The following is a 22,087-nucleotide window of genomic DNA, read 5'->3' on the forward strand; positions in this document are numbered from 1 at the left end:
GCTACAACACTCTGCTGTTCATCTCTCCATTGAGCCATCAGGCCCTTCCAACACTGATACAACACTCTGCTGTTCATCTCTCCATTGAGCCATCAGAAACTCCCAACACTGCTACAACACTCTGCTGTTCATCTCTCCATTGAGCCATCAGACACTCCCAACACTGCTACAACACTCTGCTGTTCATCTCTCCACTGAGCCATCAGGCCCTTCCAACACTGCTACAACACTCTGCTGTTCTTCTCTCCATTGAGCCATCAGGCACTCCCAACACTGATACAAGACTCTGCTGTTCATCTCTCCATTGAGCCATCAGGCACTATCAACACTGCTACAACACTCTGCTGTTCATCTCTCCATTGAGCCATCAGGCACTCCCAACACTCTGCTGTTCATCTCTCCATTGAGCCATCAGACACTCCCAACACTGCTACAACACTCTGCTGTTCATCTCTCCACTGAGCCATCAGGCAATCCCAACACTGCTACAACACTCTGCTGTTCATCTCTCCATTGAGCCATCAGGCCCTTCCAACACTGCTACAACACTCTGCTGCTCATCTCCCCACTGAGCCATCCAGCCCTTCCAACACTGCTACAACACTCTGCTGTTCAGCTCTCCACTGAGCCATCAGGCCCTTCCAACACTGCTACAACACTCTGCTGTTCATCTCTCCATTGAGCCATCAGGCCCTTCCAACACTGATACAACACTCTGCTGTTCATCTCTCCATTGAGCCATCAGGCACTCCCAACACTCTGCTGTTCTTCTCTCCATTGAGCCATCAGGCACTCCCAACACTGCTACAACACTCTGCTGTTCATCTCTCCACTGAGCCATCAGGCCCTTCCAACACTGATACAACACTCTGCTGTTCATCTCTCCATTGAGCCATCAGACACTCCCAACACTGCTACAACACTCTGCTGTTCATCTCTCCATTGAGCCATCAGGCACTCCCAACACTCTGCTGTTCTTCTCTCCATTGAGCCATCAGGCACTCCCAACACTGCTACAACACTCTGCTGTTCATCTCTCCACTGAGCCATCAGGCCCTTCCAACACTGCTACAACACTCTGCTGTTCATCTCTCCATTGAGCCATCAGGCCCTTCCAACACTGATACAACACTCTGCTGTTCATCTCTCCATTGAGCCATCAGACACTCCCAACACTGCTACAACACTCTGCTGTTCATCTCTCCACTGAGCCATCAGGCACTCCCAACACTGCTACAACACTCTGCTGTTCATCTCTCCACTGAGCCATCAGGCCCTACCAACACTGCTACAACACTCTGCTGTTCTTCTCTCCATTGAGCCATCAGGCACTCCCAACACTGCTACAACACTCTGCTGTTCTTCTCTCCATTGAGCCATCAGGCACTCCCAACACTGATACAACACTCTGCTGTTCTTCTCTCCATTGAGCCATCAGGCACTCCCAACACTGATACAACACTCTGCTGTTCTTCTCTCCATTGAGCCATCAGGCACTCCCAACACTGATACAACACTCTGCTGTTCATCTCTCCATTGAGCCATCAGGCACTATCAACACTGCTACAACACTCTGCTGTTCATCTCTCCATTGAGCCATCAGGCCCTTCCAAAACTGCTACAATACTCTGCTGTTCATCTCTCCACTGAGCCATCAGGCCCTACCAACACTGCTACAACACTCTGCTGTTCTTCTCTCCATTGAGCCATCAGGCCCTTCCAACACTGCTACAACACTCTGCTGTTCATCTCTCCATTGAGCCATCAGGCACTCCCAACACTGCTACAACACTCTGCTGTTCTTCTCTCCATTGAGCCATCAGGCACTCCCAACACTGATACAACACTCTGCTGTTCATCTTTCCATTGAGCCATCGGGCCCTACCAACACTGCTACAACAATCTGCTGTTCTTCTCTCCATTGAGCCATCAGGCCCTTCCAAAACTGCTACAATACTCTGCTGTTCATCTCTCCATTGAGCCATCAGGCCCTTCCAACACTGCTACACAACACTCTGCTATTCATCTCTCCATTGAGCCATCAGGCACTATCAACACTGCTACAAACCTCTGCTGTTCTTCTCTCCATTGAGCCATCAGGCACTCCCAACACTGATACAACACTCTGCTGTTCATCTTTCCATTGAGCCATCGGGCACTCCCAACACTGCTACAACACTCTGCTGTTCTTCTCTCCATTGAGCCATCAGGCCCTTCCAAAACTGCTACAATACTCTGCTGTTCATCTCTCCATTGAGCCATCAGGCCCTTCCAACACTGCTACACAACACTCTGCTATTCATCTCTCCATTGAGCCATCAGGCACTATCAACACTGCTACAACACTCTGCTGTTCTTCTCTCCATTGAGCCATCAGGCACTCCCAACACTGATACAACACTCTGCTGTTCATCTCTCCATTGAGCCATCAGGCACTCCCAACACTCTGCTGTTCTTCTCTCCATTGAGCCATCAGGCCCTTCCAAAACTGATACAACACTCTGCTGTTCATCTCTCCACTGAGCCATCGGGCACTCCCAACACTGCTGCTTCACTGGACTCTGTTATACCACCTATCCATTTAACATAGGACATCGTAACATACTCTTCTTTGCCTGGTTAAGTCTACTCAGCTGTGTTGGTATCACGACCTTCTAGTGTTCTACTACACAGTCCTTCAGTTGTTGGTCAGTCCCTACAACCTCCGTTGTTCCAATGAGACCAAAATGATCTATCCTTGCTGCAGTACAACTGCTCATCCGGTCCAAGGGCTTGAGGAACCATCTCACTAGGCGAGACATTATACCAGGGACTGATGTGAGAGATGATAAACACCATACAAATAATTACCATTAATATGCAGCGTTTTGTATGGAGCTCAGCAATACAAGACGTAACCAAGAAACAATTACACTTTACAACATACAGTAAACCGAGGCGACCTGTACAATGTCACCAGACACCGTCCAGTGCGCAGCGCAGAGCAGATGGAAACATGCGAAATCCCCCAGATTAGTGGCAGCCGCTCTCCTGGGTCTGGTTAAAATTGAAAAAAAAAAAATGTATTCTGAAAACAAAGAAACGACTGTGAAAATCCAAGCAGGGAAGATTATACAGCACAGCGCCAAACATTCACACCAAATCACAGCCCTGCATCTCTTCTATCATCTGCCTCCCCTCCCTGCTCTGTAGCAGCCAAAAACGTGCAAGAAAAAATACAAATACAACAATGATATTAAAGTATAGTACCAGAACACATATTGTGTTATGTTATTATTTCATCATCATAATAATAATACAAATAATATAAATAATATAAACAATAATATCAACAATAAAATAAATATCAATAATAATAATACCAATAACATTAATAACATATTTTATTATTTTATTAGTCATTATTTTTTACCTTTTAACTACACATTCAACCATCGTATATTAATTTTATAAAATGTAATGTGAACGATCAGACGAATGATCCATTATGCAAATGACAATTATGAACTGTGACTGATGAACAAACTGGATTATATTCTTCAAAAAAAAAAAAAAGATCAAATTGCGGCTTAAAACCTATTGGATGACAAATTAAAACATGGCTGACTTCGCTTTAGCCAATCATAGCTCTTCATCATCTGAATTGAGCGTCAGCCTGGTCACTTTAATATCATGTGTATGGGCATCTTCATTGTGTGTTTACAGCATTGTGCAAAAGCATCAGGCAGGTGTGAAGAAAAAGCTGCAGAGTAAAAATGCCTCCAAAAATAGCAGTGCCAACAGTTTATTTTTTACCAATTACCAAAATACAAAGTGAATGAAAAAAAGAGAAATCTAAATCCCATCAATCTTTGGTGACCGCTCGTTGTTCATCACTTCTTCTCAGGCACTTCTGCGCAGTTTTTGAAGGAACTTGGCAAGTTGTTGTTCCAAACATCTTGGAGACCTGACCCCAGATCTTCTGTCTATGAGGCTTGTGCGGATCATCACTTCCAGACTCCTCGTTCTTAATTACATTAGATATTTGGGATCGCTGTCCGGCTGAAGAATAAATTTGGAGCCAATCAGATGCCTCCCAGATGGTATTACATTATGGATACGGATCTGCTTGTATATCTCGGCACTGAGGACACCATTCGTCCAGACCAAATCGACAACTCTTCCTAGTTCAACTTTCATAAACCCTCCACGGGGCTTTAATGTTCCTGCAGACCCTTATTATTGTGCTGGTGCAGCACTTCAGTGAACAAAATGCCTTCTGTTACAGACAAATATTTCCCATTTCACTCCAGTTCCCAGGTGGCGCGTGCGCACATTCATCTCTTGGTAGTCCTCAGTGAATTGACACCGAAGGTGGCGCTTGTGCAGATTCATCTCTTGGTAGTCCTCAGTGATTTGACACCGGAGGTGGCGCTTGCGCACATTCATCTCTAGGTAGTCCTCAGTGAATTGGCCCGGAGGTGGCGCTTGCGCAGATTTATCTCTTGGTAGTCCTCAGTGAAATGACCTGGAGGTGGCGCTTGCGCAGATTCATCTCATGGTATTCTTCAGTGAATTGACACCGGAGGTGACGCATGTGCAGATTCATCTCTTGGTAGTCCTCAGTGAATTGGCAGTGGAGGTGGCGCATGTGCAGATTCATCTCTTGGTAGTCCTCAGTGAATTGGCAGTGGAGGTGGCGCATGCACAGATTCATCTCTAGGTAGTCCTCAGTGAATTGGCACCGGAGGTGGCGCATACGCATATTCATCTCTTGGAAGTTCTCAGTGAATTGACACCAGAGGTGGTACATGCGCAGATTCATCTCTTGGTACTCTTCAGTGAATTGACACCGGAGGTGGTGCACGCGCAGATTCATCTCCTGGCAGTCCTCAGTGAATTGACACTGGAGGTGGCGCATGCACACATTCATCTATTGGTAGTCTTCAGTGAATTGATACCGGAGGTGGCGCTTGCACAGATTCACCTCTTGGCACTCCTCAGTGAATTGGCCCGCAGGTGGCGCTTGCGCAGATTCATCCCTTGGCAGTCCTCAGTGAATTAGCACCAGAGGTGGCGCATGCGCATATTCATCTCTTGGGAGTCCTCAGTGAATTAGCACCAGAGTTGGCACATGCGCAGATTCATCTCTTGGTAGTCGACAGTAAACTGGCACCGGTGATAGTGCATGCGCAGATATCCCTCTTTGTAGTGGACAGTGAATTGGCACCGGTGGTGGCGCATGTCTAGATTCATCTGCCATTTTACTAAAGAACACCGAGAGATGAATCTGTGCATGTGCCACAAACAACACCATTTTAATTAAAGGTCACAGGGAGATGAATCTGCATGTGAGCAGCCACAGGTGCCATTTTAGTGAAGACTGCTGGAAGATGAATTTGCGCATTTGCAGCCATCAGGGTCATATTAAATATCATCCGGGCGACGAATCTGCGAATGCGCCATTTTAACTGAAGATCACCGGGAGATGAATATGGGCTTTGGGCCACCAACGGTGTTACTTTACTGAAGACCGTTGAAAGATGAATCTGCACATGCGCCACTTTGCAAACTTTAAATAAAGAGACAGATACAGACACCAGAAGCAGGCGGAGAGGCCGGGCACAGCCAAAGTCCCTACCCACTGTCCTGGCCCTATGCACCAAAAGGGTGTTACACCCAAATTTCAAATGTGAATTAAAGACCAGGAAGCGGAGTTCCTCACTATTGAACCTGTATACCAGCGCCATTATGGCCATGCCTTTACTTTAACATGCTAAACTGTGATGACAATTGTACTTAGGGAGCGAGCTGTCAATCAACTAGAGTGGTGCTGGGCGAGGCCGACCAAGGACACCATCAGACTAGTCACGTCTCTTCCTAGAGTACCCCGCCAGCTTTTCAAGCTATTTTAACGAATTGTGTGCATCCAGGCTCTGATTCGGGGCAGCACGGTGGCACAGTGGTTAGCACTGCAGCCTTGCAGTGCTGGGGTCCTGGGTTCTAATCCCACCCAGGACAACATCTGCAAAGAGTTTGTATGTTCTCTCCGTGTTTGCGTGGGTTTCCTCCGGGCACTCCGGTTTCCTCCCACATTCCAAAGACATACTGATAGGGATTCTAGATTGTGAGCCCCTTCGGGGACAGTGAAGATAATGTGTGCAAAATTGTAAAGCGCTGCGGAATATGTTAGCGCTATATAAAAATAAAGATTATTATTATTATTATTATTATTCTAGTCCGGGCAGCTTGAATCTAACGACAGGTTCTATTTAACCCTCTGGTTAGATTAACGCAATGATTAATATTTTGAGCACGTGCATTTGATTCCTTCTTTCTAGAGACCATCCACTCTTTCCACTAATATAGTAAAATGTGCACTTACTGATGGTATCCACCAAAAAAAAATCAAGATTATTATTTATATTAATATATACACTGTCATTTTTTTTTTGGCCATGGAGTTCTCCTTTAAGATCCTACTGCCAAAAGGAAGAATAAAATCATGAACTAAATCAACAAACTTTTTACACGGAAGGATAAATACCGCAGAACTGGAGGAAATTACCACTTTTGCCGTCATCTCCAGCCCTTTGTTTGGAGGATCAATAGCAGAAATCGTATCTGGGAAGCTCGATAGCGTTCCCAGCGAGCGGGCTGTAATATCAGCCGTAAAGTGGAAGAGCTCGGAGGCGATCATGTAATACATGGCTTTGTTACCAGCGGCCATAGAAAGCTTCGCCGGCCAGCTGGGAGACACAGCCATATCGCTACGTATTCTCCCAGGCCTGGGAACAAGAGGCCGATTTCCTCTCCATTCTTCGTCTTTCTAGGATGACAGGCCTATGATAAATAGTCACTTCAATGCCTGCATGGAACAAAGAGGGATTTTTTTGATTGACAGGAGGAAACCACACAAAAGGAGGAGGATTCACCGCGTCTTCCTCTGGGGATGGAGTTTTTAAGAGCGAGGCGCCTGAAATTTTAGACTTTGAAGGCATCTCCTATGACTTCCAGGTATAGATGTTCCTGCTGCTTCCCCAGGTGACGTGACACCGGAGGAGAGGCCAAGAATGGCCAACTTGTAATTCCTGTCCCGTACTGTACTCACACAACAGTCATCTTCCGCCTTCAGGATCTCACATTTACCACCATGAGGGTCATGTCAACACTTCACCTCTCGAAAAAACAACTGTCTCTCTTTGCAGGAAATCATCGTTCGTTGTACATTATGAGGGTCCAGGTCTAGTATAGACCATAAAAAAAAAAAATCTACCAACTACAACGCTAAAATAAATTGTACAATATTAAAAAAGGAACCATCCGTTTAATTTTTAGTCCATAAATCATTAGTACACGTGAAAATCAGAAACTTTGTAATATAACTTCTCACAGAAATCAGCTTGGTTCTCCTACTGGACGGAGCGTTCACTCTCAATATGAGGATCAAAAAAAAAATCTGTGTTCAGTGAAAAAAAGATTCTCCCATTATTTAGATAGGAGAAGACAGCTGGTGCTTATAAGGTTCTATGAAGAAGGCAGGAGCTCGAGGCCGATACAGATATTCTGCTGCAAGTTCTCCTTCAATGTTGGAGAACTTGCGGTACAATATCTGTGTCGGCCTCTGGCTCCTGCCTTCTCCATAGAACCTTATAGGCACCAACTGTCTTCTCCTCTCTCAGTAATGGGAGAATCTGCCGTCACTGAACACAGATTTGACAGGTTTTTTTCTCAAGGAATTAGGAGTGATTAAGATAAGACCAAACTCGTGTCAACAGAAAATTTAAGAAATGAAGTCAATGTCGCCTCCTAATATTTGTGCTTCCTGACTATTGCCCATCAGTGGCGTCATTGATCTATTTGGGTTTATCCCTGTTGTCTATTAACCAGGGACAAACAGATCGAAGCTGACGTGTTTCACTTCTCAGGGTCGATTATGGCTGTGGTTCCCAGCTCTCTTCCATCTGGCCAGGAGCTAAGCTTCTTTTCTTCCTGGAGTGACTGGCTGCAGCGGTCATGTGATGCAGCATGCGCACTGCCGCCACATTATAAAGTGCCCCATTGGGCTGATCAGCGCAGGATCCAGAGGTTGGATACCCCCATAAAGACATTATTATCATGTATCGCCTTGATTTCTTACTGCTGCAATTAAAACCAGATAGTGATATATACGGTAAAGCTTCCTTCACATGTTTGGGGTTTTGTTTCGTTTTGTTCCTACGATTGTAGATTTTTTTTCAATTTTTATTTTCTGTACATGATAAGGGGCGGCCACCTTGTCTGAGCTTTTCAACAGCATTTAGGCCTATGATTTACTGCAGCCATGTAGATCATACAAAACAATATACTGTGGGCATGTACTGAAATCTGTATGGGAAGGGGAAAAGGTGAGCTGTGATATCATACTATGATTGGTGGATCCTGTGTTATCTACTGTATATAGAGGAGTTATCAGTCATTGTACAGGAGGAGGAGGAGGTGAGCTGTGACATCACCTATTGTGAATGGTGGATCCTGTGTTATCTACTGTATATAGAGGTGCTATCAGTCATTGTACAGGAGGAGGAGGTGAGCTGTGACATCATACTATGATTGGTGGATCCTGTGTTATCTACTGTATATAGAGGAGTTATCAGTCATTGTACAGGAGGAGGAGGAGGTGAGCTGTGACATCACCTATTGTGAATGGTGGATCCTGTGTTATCTACTGTATATAGAGGTGCTATCAGTCATTGTACAGGAGGAGGAGGTGAGCTGTGACATCATACTATGATTGGTGGATCCTGTGTTATCTACTGTATATAGAGGTGTTATCAGTCATTGTACAGGAGGAGGAGGAGGTGAGCTGTGACATCACCTATTGTGAATGGTGGATCCTGTGTTATCTACTGTAAATAGAGGTGCTATCAGTCATTGTACAGGAGGAGGAGGTGAGCTGTGACATCATACTATGATTGGTGGATCCTGTGTTATCTACTGTATATAGAGGAGTTATCAGTCATTGTACAGGAGGAGGAGGTGGTGAGCTGTGACATCATCTATTGTGAATAGTGGATCCTGTGTTATCTACTGTATATAGAGGTGTTATTAGTCATTGTACAGGAGGAGGAGGTGAGCTGTGACATCACCTATTGTGAATGGTGGATCCTGTGTTATCTACTGTATATAGAGGTGTTATCAGTCATTGTACAGGAGGAGGAGGTGAGCTGTGACATCATACTATGATTGGTGGATCCTGTGTTATCTACTGTATATAGAGGAGTTATCAGTCATTGTACAGGAGGAGGAGGTGAGCTGTGACATCATACTATGATTGGTGGATCCTGTGTTATCTACTGTATATAGAGGAGTTATCAGTCATTGTACAGGAGGAGGAGGTGGTGAGCTGTGACATCATCTATTGTGAATAGTGGATCCTGTGTTATCTACTGTATATAGAGGTGTTATTAGTCATTGTACAGGAGGAGGAGGTGAGCTGTGACATCACCTATTGTGAATGGTGGATCCTGTGTTATCTACTGTATATAGAGGTGTTATCAGTCATTGTACAGGAGGAGGAGGTGAGCTGTGACATCATACTATGATTGGTGGATCCTGTGTTATCTACTGTATATAGAGGAGTTATCAGTCATTGTACAGGAGGAGGAGGTGAGCTGTGACATCATACTATGATTGGTGGATCCTGTGTTATTTACTGTATATAGAGGAGTTATCAGTCATTGTACAGGAGGAGGAGGTGGTGAGCTGTGACATCATCTATTGTGAATAGTGGATCCTGTGTTATCTACTGTATATAGAGGTGTTATTAGTCATTGTACAGGAGGAGGAGGTGAGCTGTGACATCACCTATTGTGAATGGTGGATCCTGTGTTATCTACTGTATATAGAGGTGTTATCAGTCATTGTACAGGAGGAGGAGGAGGTGAGCTGTGACATCATCTATTGTGAATAGTGGATCCTGTGTTATCTACTGTATATAGAGGTGTTATCAGTCATTGTACAGGAGGAGGAGGAGGTGAGCTGTGACATCACCTATTGTGAATGGTGGATCCTGTGTTATCTACTATATATAGAGGTGTTATCAATCATTGTTCAGGAGGAGGTGAGCTGTGACATCACCTATTGTGAATGGTGGATCCTGTGTTATCTACTGTATATAGAGGTGTTATCAGTCATTGTACAGGAGGAGGAGGGGAGCTGTGATATCACCTATTGTGAATGGTGGATCCTGTGTTATCTACTGTATATAGAGGTGTTATCAGTCATTGTACAGGAGGAGGAGGTGAGCTGTGACATCATCTATTGTGAATGGGGGTCCTGTGTTATCTACTGTATATAGAGGTGTTATCAGTCATTGTACAGGAGGAGGAGGGGGTGAGCTGTGATATCACTTATTATGGATGGTGGATCCTGTATTAGTTATATCTGCCATTATAACCCTGCCAAGGGTAATTGCATGAAAAAATATACAATAAAACCTTATCAAAATTGGTAACATATATCTAGTAATACATTCTCTTTAAATAGGTAATAGTAACAGTTATTACTAACTTTATGTGTGGCTAATAGCAGCAGTGTGTATGCCGCACTATGGCACTCATGGTGACACATAACTAGGAACCTGTCCTGTCCCTAAATTCCTTTTAACTTGCAGTTATAGGGTTAATCTGCAGGATAGCATTACAATGCTGACTGCCCGGCTTACTGACAGCGCGGTTACTGGGAGGAAATCAACTTAATTTCTCCTGGGAGCTGCCGGCTTTCAGTCATAAATGCCCTGAGGGGGATTTAGTCACAGCTCAGTATATAGCCAGGAGTGAATGATGGAAAGTCCTGGCACTTTAATTGACAGCTCAAAACACACAATGGCGCTACAGAGCCAGTTGTCAATCAAAGTGACGGGGTGTGCATACAGCCGCTCCGGGCACGCCTCTATGACTGAAATCCGGCGGCTCCGAGGAACAGAGCCAAGTGTTACAGACTATGGCTACTGTGTCTATAAAATGATTAAACAAGGTAAGTACTTACCGGAAAAAGAACATGTAGAGAGCGGCTGTGATGCAAAACAGAAGGACCTACAAAAAGTAACAAAGACAAAGCAATAAATAATCACAGCAAACACAATGACATGCACAATGCAGGAGCAATAAAGTCACTACATTCTACATAATAATACATAGAATTCTCACCTGTACAGGCAGGAGAAATGGCACAGATTTCAACATCATTTCTCTTGAACTGAGATACCTCCTGTATTATACCCCAGAGCTGCACTCACTATTCTGCTGGTGCAGTCACTGTGTACATACATTACATTACTGATCCTGAGTTACATCCTGTATTATACTCCAGAGCTGCACTCACTATTCTGCTGGTGCAGTCACTGTGTACATACATTACATTACTGATCCTGAGTTATATCCTGTATTATACTCCAGAGCTGCACTCACTATTTTGCTGGTGCAGTCACTGTGTACATACATTACATTACTGATCCTGAGTTACATCCTGTATTACACCCCAGAGCTGCACTCACTATTCTACTGGTGCAGTCACTGTGTACATACATAACGTTACTGATCCTGAGTTACATCCTGTATTATACTCCAGAGCTGCACTCACTATTTTGCTGCTGCAGTCACTGTGTACATACATTACATTACTGATCCTGAGTTACATCCTGTATTACACCACAGAGCTGCACTCACTATTCTGCTGGTGCAGTCACTGTGTACATACATTACATTACTGATCCTGAGTTACATCCTGTATTATACTCCAGAGCGGCACTCACTATTCTGCTGGTGCAGTCACTGTGTACATACATTACATTACTGATCCTTAGTTATATCCTGCATTATACTCCAGAGCGGCACTCACTATTCTGCTGGTGCAGTCACTGAGTACATACATTTCATTACTGATCCTGTATTGATCCCAAGTCACATCCTGTATTATACTCCAGAGCTGCACTCACTATTCTGCTGGTGGATTTACTGTGTACATACATTACTGATCCTGAATCACATCCTGTATTATACCCCAGAGCTGAACTCACTATTCTGCTGGTGCAGTCACTGTGTACATACATTACTGATTCTGAGGTACAACCTGTATTATACTCCAGAGCTGCACTCACTATTCTACTGGTGCAGTCACTGTGTACATACATTACATTACTGATCCTGAGTTACATCCTGTATTATACTCCAGAGCTGCACTCACTATTCTGCTGGTACAGTCACTGTGTACATACATTACATTACTGATCCTGAGTTACATCCTGTATTATACTCCAGAGCTGCACTCACTATTCTGCTGGTGCAATCAATGTGTACATACAGTACATTACATTACTGATCCTGCCTTACATCCTGTATTATACTCCAGAGCTGCACTCACTATTCTGCTGGTGCAGTCACTGTGTACATACATTACATTACTGATGCTGAGTTACATCCTGTATTATACTCCAGAGCTGCACTCACTATTCTGCTGGTGCAGTCACTGAGTACATACATTACATTACTGATCCTGAGTTATATCCTGTATTATACTCCAGAGCTGCACTCACTATTTTGCTGCTGCAGTCACTGTGTACATACATTACTGATTCTGAGGTACAACCTGTATTATACTCCAGAGCTGCACTCACTATTCTACTGGTGCAGTCACTGTGTACATACATTACTGATCCTGAGTTACATCCTGTATAATACTCCAGAGCTGCTCTCACTATTCTGCTGGTACAGTCACTGTGTACATACATTACATTACTGATCCTGAGTTACCTCCTGTATTATACTCCAGAGCTGCACTCACTATTCTGCTGGTGTAGTCACTGTGTACATACATTACATTACTGATCCTGAGTTACATCCTGAATTATACCCCAGAGCTGCACTCGCTATTCTGCTGGTGCAGTCACTGTGTACATACATTACATTACTGATCCTGAGTTACATCCTGTATTATACCCCAGAGCTGCACTTACTATTCTGCTGGTGCAGTCACTGTGTACATACATTACATTACTGATCCTGAGTTACCTCCTGTATTATACTCCAGAGCTGCACTCACTATTCTGCTGGTGTAGTCACTGTGTACATACATTACATTACTGATCCTGAGTTACATCCTGAATTATACCCCAGAGCTGCACTCGCTATTCTGCTGGTGCAGTCACTGTGTACATACATTACATTACATTACTGATCCTGCCTTACATCCTGTATTATACTCCAGAGCTGCACTCACTATTCTGCTGGTGTAGTCACTGTGTACATACATTACATTACTGATCCTGAGTTACCTCCTGTATTATACTCCAGAGCTGCACTCACTATTCTGCTGGTGTAGTCACTGTGTACATACATTACATTACTGATCCTGAGTTACATCCTGTATTATACCCCAGAGCTGCACTCACTATTCTGCTGGTGCAGTCACTGTGTACATACATTACTGATTCTGAGGTACAACCTGTATTATACTCCAGAGCTGCACTCACTATTCTGCTGGTGCAATCAATGTGTACATACATTACATTACTGATCCTGCCTTACATCCTGTATTATACTCCAGAGCTGCACTCACTATTCTGCTGGTGCAGTCACTGTGTACATACATTACTGATTCTGAGGTACAACCTGTATTATACTCCAGAGCTGCACTCACTATTCTGCTGGTGCAATCAATGTGTACATACAGTACATTACATTACTGATCCGGCCTTACATCCTGTATTATACTCCAGAGCTGCACTCACTATTCTGCTGGTGCAGTCACTGTGTACATACATTACTGATTCTGAGGTACAACCTGTATTATACTCCAGAGCTGCACTCACTATTCTGCTGGTGCAATCAATGTGTACATACAGTACATTACATTACTGATCCTGCCTTACATCCTGTATTATACTCCAGAGCTGCACTCACTATTCTGCTGCTGCAGTCACTGTGTACATACATTACATTACTGATCCTGAGTTACCTCCTGTATTATACTCCAGAGCTGCACTCACTATTCTGCTGGTGTAGTCACTGTGTACATACATTACATTACTGATCCTGAGTTACATCCTGTATTATACTCCAGAGCTGCACTCACTATTCTGCTGGTGTAGTCACTGTGTACATACATTACATTACTGATCCTGCCTTACATCCTGTATTATACTCCAGAGCTGCACTCACTGTTTTACATAGGTTAGATAGGGCAAGAGTGACTCTGTGACACCGTAATCTGTGAATGTGATTTCTGAAGTCTTGTGCACACGTTGCTTATTTTTTCTTGCATGCTTGAACTTTAATACTGCAGCCTGTCCATTCTTTCTTAGTTTTTTGCAGCATTTTTCACACATTCAAATGAATAAAAAAAACAAAAAACATATGGTAAGTAAAACTGTGTGCAAAAACGTGTCAGTAACATGGGTATTTTACACAGCACTTTTCCTGCCAACGCTCTGGTTTTTGTGGCAGAAAACTCTGCTGCAAATCCTCTGTGTGTGCACCTAGCTTTAGGGTATGTTCAGAACCCAGAATCCACCCTGAATGTGACAACTCTGCCCGCTCCTTGTTACTCCCCTCTTCTGGCGCCAGGCTCTCAGTATTCCACCTGGTGCAGCCGGATACTCCCGTTCTTCTGGGAATATTATGGTAACCTGGTGCACCCCACTGACGTCACGCTCCTTTTCCTAATAAGCCATTGCAGGCAGCTGGATGCCACCTGAGTATTCAGGTAGTCAGCGTCCATACCACTACTTAGGACCTTCACCACTACTGACATACATGTGAAAAATACTGCACAAAATAATAATACTGACAATTACGATTATATTATATGACTAAAAGAGGTAACAAAAGGAGATAATAAAGTGCCAAATGCCTGAAAATTGACAACTGCCCTAACAACTTACCGTACTTACCGTAATAATAAAAACAGGACTGGAAAAAATTAACTGAAATAATGGAGATTTGATATACCTTGTGCACGTCTCAAACACTGCAGGCTAAATTATTATTATCTTTCATTTTTTATACCCTAGTATTGTTAGGCTATGTGCACACGTTCAGGATTTCTTGCAGAAATTTCCTGAGAAAAACCTGAAATTTTCTGCAAGAAATATGGAAGAAATCTGTATGCGTTTTTTACGTGTTTTTACCGCGTTTTTGGTGCGGATTTTTCCGGACATTTCCCAAGAGGTACAGTAAAACAGAAAAAAACGCATCATGTGCACAAAAATTGCGGAATTCATTCAAAATGATGGGATGCTTAATGTAGGCTGTTTTTTTTTTGCGGTTTTATAGCGTTTTTATAGCGGAAAAAATGCGAAAAAAACGCGAAAAATCAGCAACGTGTACACACAGCCTTATACTTACCTGACCTTTATGTTTAGTGGATCATTTTAACATACAACGACTTGTCTGTTATATTATTCATCATGTGAAAACCCAACTTCTGTGCATTTTATCATTTTTATCTTGTTGAGTTTGCTTCATTGTGTAGATTTCTGCTATTTTGTCATTTAATCAATAACATTTTAATCTTTTTTTTGATATTCAGTTGTGTATCATGTTAAAGGTTTTGATTCCATGACGATACACAACGGGGTTTGATCATTTCTATACACAACGGGGTTTGATCATTTCTATACACTACAAGTGAGTGTACGAACATACTGAACATTACGGTGTCTCTGGGCTATGTCACATCACTGCAAGGCAATCTATGGACATACTGGGCACTGCTGTGCTGCTGGGCTCTGCTACATCACTATAAGTGAGTCTACAGACATAAGTATTATTGTGCCGCTGGGCTTTGCTACATCACAGCAAGTAAGTCTATGGACATACTGAGCATTAATAGGCTGATGGGCTGCGATACATCACCACAAAGGAGTCTATAAACATACCGAGCACTGTTATGCTGCTGGGCTCTGCTGCATCAGTATAAGTGAGTCTACGGACAGAATAAGTATTATTGAATGGCAGGGCTCTGCTACATCACAACAAGTGAGTCTACGGACATACTGAGCATTATTAGGCTGCTGGGCTGTGCTACATCACTACAAAAGAGCCTCTAGACATACCAAACACTGTTGTAGCAAAGCCCAGCAGCCCATCACTATAAGCGAGTCTACAGACATAATAAATATTACTGTACCTCTGGACTATGCTACATCACAACAAGCGAGTCTACAGACATACCGAGCACAGCTGTGCAGCGGGGCTCTTCTACATGACTCTTAAGGTACCTTCACACTGACCAACTTCACAACGATATCGCTAGCGATCCGTGACGTTGCAGCGTCCTGGCTAGCGATATCATTGTGTTTGACACGCAGCAGCGATCTGGATCCTGCTGTGACATCGTTGGTCGGAGCAGAAAGTCCAGAAAGTCCAGAACTTTTTTTTCGTCGCTGGATCTCCCGCAGACATCGCTGAATCAGTGTGTGTGACGCCGATTCAGCGATGTCTTCACAGGTAACCATGGTAAACATCGGGTTACTAAGTGCAGGGCCGCGCTTAGTAACCCGATGTTTACCCTGGTTACCAGTGTAAATGTAAAAAAAACCAAACACTACATACTTACATTCCGGTGTCTGTCGCGTCCCTCGGCGTTCTGCTTCCCTGCACAGTCAGCGCCGGCCGGCCGTAAAGCAGAGCACAGCGGTGACGTCAGCGCTCTGCTTTACAGCCGGCGCTCACAGTCAGTGCAGGAAAGCACAGCGACGGGGGACAGACACCGGAATGTAAGTATGTAGTGTTTTTTTTTTTTTTTACATCAGCACTGGTAACCAGGCCCTGCGCTTAGTAACCCGATGTTTACCCTGGTTACCAGTGGACTTCGCATAGTTGGTCGCACAGCGACGCTGCAGCGATCGGGATCGTTGTCTAGATCGCTGCAGCGTCGCTTAATGTGACGGTACCTTTAGGCTACTTTCACACTAGCGTTTTTTGCAATACGTCGCAATGCGTCGTTTATGGGAAAAAACGCATCCTGCAAACAACTTTGCAGGATGCGTTTTAGCCCCATAGATTAACATTAACGACTCATGGTGACGCATTGACACACGTCGCAACCGTCGTGAGACGGTTGCGCCGTGTTGCGGTGGACCGCCGGGAGCAAAAAACGTTGGGCTACTTTCACACTAGCGTCAGAGGTTCCGACGCTAGCAGTGAATGCGCCGCACAACGGAGGCAGCGGATGCATTTTTCCTGCGCATCCGCTGCCCCATTGTAAGGTGCGGGGAGGCGGGGGCGGAGTTCCGGTGGAACGGAAAACGCGGTCGGAAAAAGCGGTCCGTCGGCAGCAAAAAAACTTTACATTTAACGTTTTTTGCTCCCGGGGGTTCGCCACAACACGGCGCAACCGTCGACGTTAATCTATGGGGCAAAAACGCATCCTGCAAACAACTTTGCAGGATGCGTTTTTTTCCCATAAACGACGCATTGCGACGTATTGCAAAAAAACGCTAGTGTGAAAGTAGCCTTACATGTAACGTTTTTTGCTGTCGACGGACCGCTTTTTCCGACCGCGTTTTCCGTTCCGCCCCCAGCTCCCCGCACCTTACAATGGGGCAGCGGATGCGCAGGAAAAATGCATCCGCTGCCTCCGTTGTGCGGCGCATTCACTGCTAGCGTCGGAACCTCGGCCCGACGCACTGCGACGGGCCGAGTCCAACGCTAGTGTGAAAGTAGCCTTAGTGAGTCTCCTGACCTACTCTACTCTACTCCATTGCTTCAGTAAGGCTCCTGATCTACTTACCTCTGTCACATCGCTGAACGTTCTCTGCTGTACCATTTGATTGACTCTGCTACATCGGTCTCCCTACGCTCAGCTTCCGTTCCTACTGGACCGCCTTGTTACACCAGCGTCAATCTGTCTATCCTGCTTCGACGATCCACTTCACCAGGTGAGACATTCCAGATCAGCAGCACGCTCATCGTACAATTTACCGTATCTGTCTTTGGCTGTGAAAAGTTTCAATTCACAGTTTGCAAGAAGAGATCTTACAAATGGCAAAGGATGATAAGAAAGTGATGGCGCTTTATTTACAGAGTTAGGAACCTGGTTGTCGGCCCCTTAACACTTCCTTGTGAAAACGCGAAGCGTGTGGCAGGGATTGTAACGCCATCCGTCTCTCTGATCTACCGGATACCCTTGAAGTGGTAAGAGATACAAGAGGGAAAGATTTACAAGATGCTATTAATATTTGTACCCTCTCAAGAAATCTTAGAACTGGATCTGCCCCCCCAAGAAATTGCTAAAAGTGCTGTACTGTCAATTACAAGAACTGCGTACAAGCCGTGAAAATATCTGGGAGGCGAAAAACGCTTAAAATAGAAATTATACGGGAGGGAAAAAATAAATTAAAGGGTATGTAAACTTTTGCATAATGCAACTCAGCAAATAGACTTGATAAAGGAAGATCTGTTCGCCATCCTGATGTCTTTTCTCAAAACTTTAATTTTTGACTGTTCCTCTGTTAAACCTCCTGGAAATGTCGGGACGCTGTCAGCAAAGATCGGACAGTTTTAAAGTGTGTAAGCAGACTCCCCTTTCACATGGGGGTCACAGTAAACCGACGTTTCCAGGAGTAATAACAGAGGAACATCATAAACCTGCATTATATTTAAAAAAAATAAATGAATAAAAATTTACAGATTTTTATTCTACGAAGAGTACCGTTAGTCAGAAAAGGGGACGGGTACAAAACAGAACAGACCACAAATGGGGGATCAAGCCCGACCTGTAGAAGTCCCACTAATTGGATACCCATCCACATAACTTTTACGACATGGTCTAACAATATTAGATTCTGACCTCTGTCTCTCTCACTGTCCCTAGTGTTAGAGATAGCAGCAGGGAGGGTTGCACAGAGATCTGCAGTATGGAGAGGGGACAAAGCATCTACAGTCTTGGGAAGGACAAGAAAACAAGCTATAGAGAAGGAGGAAAGAACATTAAGAGGAAATGTGAAGGATAGAAGCTGTGCTGATATTTCAGCTAATGAAGACAGAGCCACCCCTGAATACACAAAAAACTCACATGCAGCCTATATTACTGGTAGGGAAACTCCCACAAGAGAAAAAAGCTGAAACTTGGTTCAGGCTCAAACTCATCAAATTCATATCAGGTGACCTAAAAATACAATTAAGCTATAATTATTTTGGTGTTTTTTTAGGATTGTTTTTTTTTTTTTTTTAAACAAGCCCATCTTAAAGTCCAGTGGAAAAGGAGATGGAGCCAACCTGGACTATTGCTCCCATTCCCAGGGCTTGCATTATAGTACGCACTTGAGTTTTCCCTAGGATATAAAATATATTTGCGACATGTAAAATTTTAATTCAGAGAGTCAAAATTCTGAATATATTTGGGGATCTTCTATTATTACAGAAAACCCTGAAAAAAAGCTACTCCCGTGCTCAAATATGTGATAAGATCTACCAAGTTGACATTTCAGCCGATGCTTATTTTTTTAGAAATGGGAACAGGGGAGGACATGTAAGGAGGTGGCGGGGACCCTTGACTGCCTCCTCTCTCCTACACACCGAGCCCATGTGACACCCCCATGGTTCCCTGATGCTGTACATTGTTATGCTGTGTATTAATGTGTAATGTGCTGTATATGCTATGTAACTGCATTTGTACATAGTTGGCTTAGGGACAGAAGGAGTTAAAAAGGGGGCAAGTCCACCAGGCTTACAGGAGAAGGATTTCCTGTTTTTGCGGCAGAGCCTGGGCAAGCTTGCCCAAGGCAGGACGCCTATCATAGCCCAAAAAAGAAAGTACCCCAGTCTGGGGGATACAAGCTGCCAAGGACTGCCAGGCAGTGTGGACGGCCCTAGTGTTGTGGGACCACCCCCAGAAGGACCCGGATAGGAGCTGGTGATGCTGGACCGGCTCATGGAGTTGCAGGGATAGCGCAGGAAGCATTACTTTATTTTCCTCATGTTACCTCATGTTCATTAAAGTTTCTAACGTTGGACAGAATTGTGACCTTTTGTGCATCTGAGAGCAATCCTGTGATAGAGGTAACTGACTGTGCTACAGGACTGGGGCTTTATCTGTCTTTCTATGTGCAAGGGGCCGGGGTGCTCACTGACTGTGCCTTAGTGGACTCACCCATGACTACCACCCCGTGCCAGCTTGTTACAGACATACTATTGGTGCAACCTGGGCAGCCAAATATGGGTCCAAGAGGAGAGGGGGCCATGACCAGCTCCAAAGCAGCAAGCAGCTTCTGTCTCAGACACAAAAAAGGGCCCATATGTTCTTGCACAGGGGCCCTCTTCGGTCTGTCTCCGCCACTGGTATGGACCCATAGATCAGTGCCGTATATGGCTCCATACATCTTGTATGGGCGCAGTATAAATAAGGAATATCTTGCGTTGGATGCCACAATGTCCAACGTGTGGTCAGAACAGGTGGCACCTAACCTTGTTGATGTCTACCACCATGTGCTCAATTAGCAGAACAGACACCCTATCTGCCGGGTTTTATCGCTCATCAATAGAAGGCTTTATCCTATTTACCTCCCAGTCAAAAGGCTCTAAAGCCAGTGGCTGTTCTCTCCTGCCATTGTGTATAAACACGACTATCTACAGATCCTCCCCCGGATTACAGACCGATCTGTTCAAGTAAAAAAAAAAAGAAGGGAGAAGAATAAAACAATTTGTCAGCTAATAGCTGGGCGGTGTGCCGACGGCACCACACCTTTGCCCAGGCAGCTGTAGGCAACTCTACTTGTAACCGTGCCAAACAGCTTAAGCATCCTGTAGACAGGTAGTAGGATGAAAAAAGCAGATTAAAGTGTGATATTGAACAAGAGATTATGGGGATTCGGGTTTAAAATGACTGAAAGTGGCATATGTCGTGCAGAATCAACCTCCGATGTATCACACCTGTCAACGGAAGACGATCATGGTAATTCCAAGGCCCATTCTTTCCAGATCAGCAGTTACGAGCCCTCGAGAGATCGCCGTGAAGTGAGGCCGATGCTCTAAGATCCAATTCATTAGGTTTATTAAATCTTAATCATACCATAATTGGAGGAGGAAGTTTACGTCTCCAAGGTACAAACCAGAGGAATTAAGGACTTATCTGAAGATTTCCTAGTTCCTTTTTTATAGTGTGCGTAAAGCTCATCGGAAATATGGCCATGCTGTTTAGTTGGCACGTCAAATCAAAACTAGGGAGGTCCGAGATGGTGGGTTATTATTTCCAGATGTTTCTTTTTTTTTTTGTCTTCACTTGTGAGTGGTAATCAATTGTGCAAATCGATTAGCAGGACCCTGTTCATCGACAATTTCTGTATTTCATGGCCAACAGATGGGAGCCTTGAGAACCACCTTCTACCTCCCGACCTCCGCGACTCTTTTCTCAATTACCCAGCCTGGCACAATGTCACATCGCTATGAGGATGCTGGGTCAGGCCGACTAATAAAAAGAGGACCTGGGAATGCCAGGCATGGCTCTTATCTGGTGCCCACAGATTACTGCAGTGGCCACTCATCCAGGTCCTGTGAATCGAGTCGGACTACCTCTCATGCAGGATTGCAACTAATCACCTATCCACAGAATAGATGATAACTTACTGATTTCTGAATGTCTGATAGCTTGGACCCCCCAATTGATCGCGAGAAAGAGACTTAAGAGTGCCCGGCTTGAATGACGCACTTCAAGCATGTGTCCAGCTGCTCCAATTAAAGTCTATGGTCTAATCAAAATCAAAGGAGCCTCGGATGCCGTCAGGTAGGTGGCCCATCCAGTGGCCATGGACTACTGACCTGGCTGCAGGACCAGAGTCCCTTGAACAGATTAGCTAATCTGTAGAAATACTTTTACAGCTGTTTTCACATCAATTACAGAATGCGCTACGAACAATCACCAAAATTGATGGACAACATGGCAGAAACCCAACGGATCCTATTAAAGTGAGTTGGGTGCCGTTAATATCCATCATAGGACACATTTGGTACTGCCATGATTTTTGTTGTTCTGCTATTATGGCAGAGCAAAACAAAAGTAACGGAGAAAAGGTCTTCGGTCTATAACTGAGGTGGTGAATATCTTTGGTGACCATACGTTCTCCCAAAAT

At 44.4% G+C, this 22,087-nt stretch overlaps 1 protein-coding gene across 2 annotated transcripts in view; it reads right to left on the reverse strand.

Annotated features, from left to right (window-relative positions):
- Positions 1–22,087, reverse strand: part of TMEM135 (transmembrane protein 135) — a 426,102-nt gene that overhangs the window by 105,651 nt on the left and 298,364 nt on the right. For both annotated transcript variants that reach the window (XM_069759272.1, XM_069759273.1), the window contains exon 6: positions 11,008–11,054. In XM_069759272.1, the coding sequence (XP_069615373.1) occupies positions 11,008–11,054 (47 nt within the window). The remainder of the gene's footprint in view (positions 1–11,007; positions 11,055–22,087) is intronic.

The sequence above is a fragment of the Ranitomeya imitator genome, chromosome 3, assembly GCF_032444005.1.
Source record: "Ranitomeya imitator isolate aRanImi1 chromosome 3, aRanImi1.pri, whole genome shotgun sequence".
Classification (NCBI taxonomy): domain Eukaryota; kingdom Metazoa; phylum Chordata; class Amphibia; order Anura; family Dendrobatidae; genus Ranitomeya; species Ranitomeya imitator.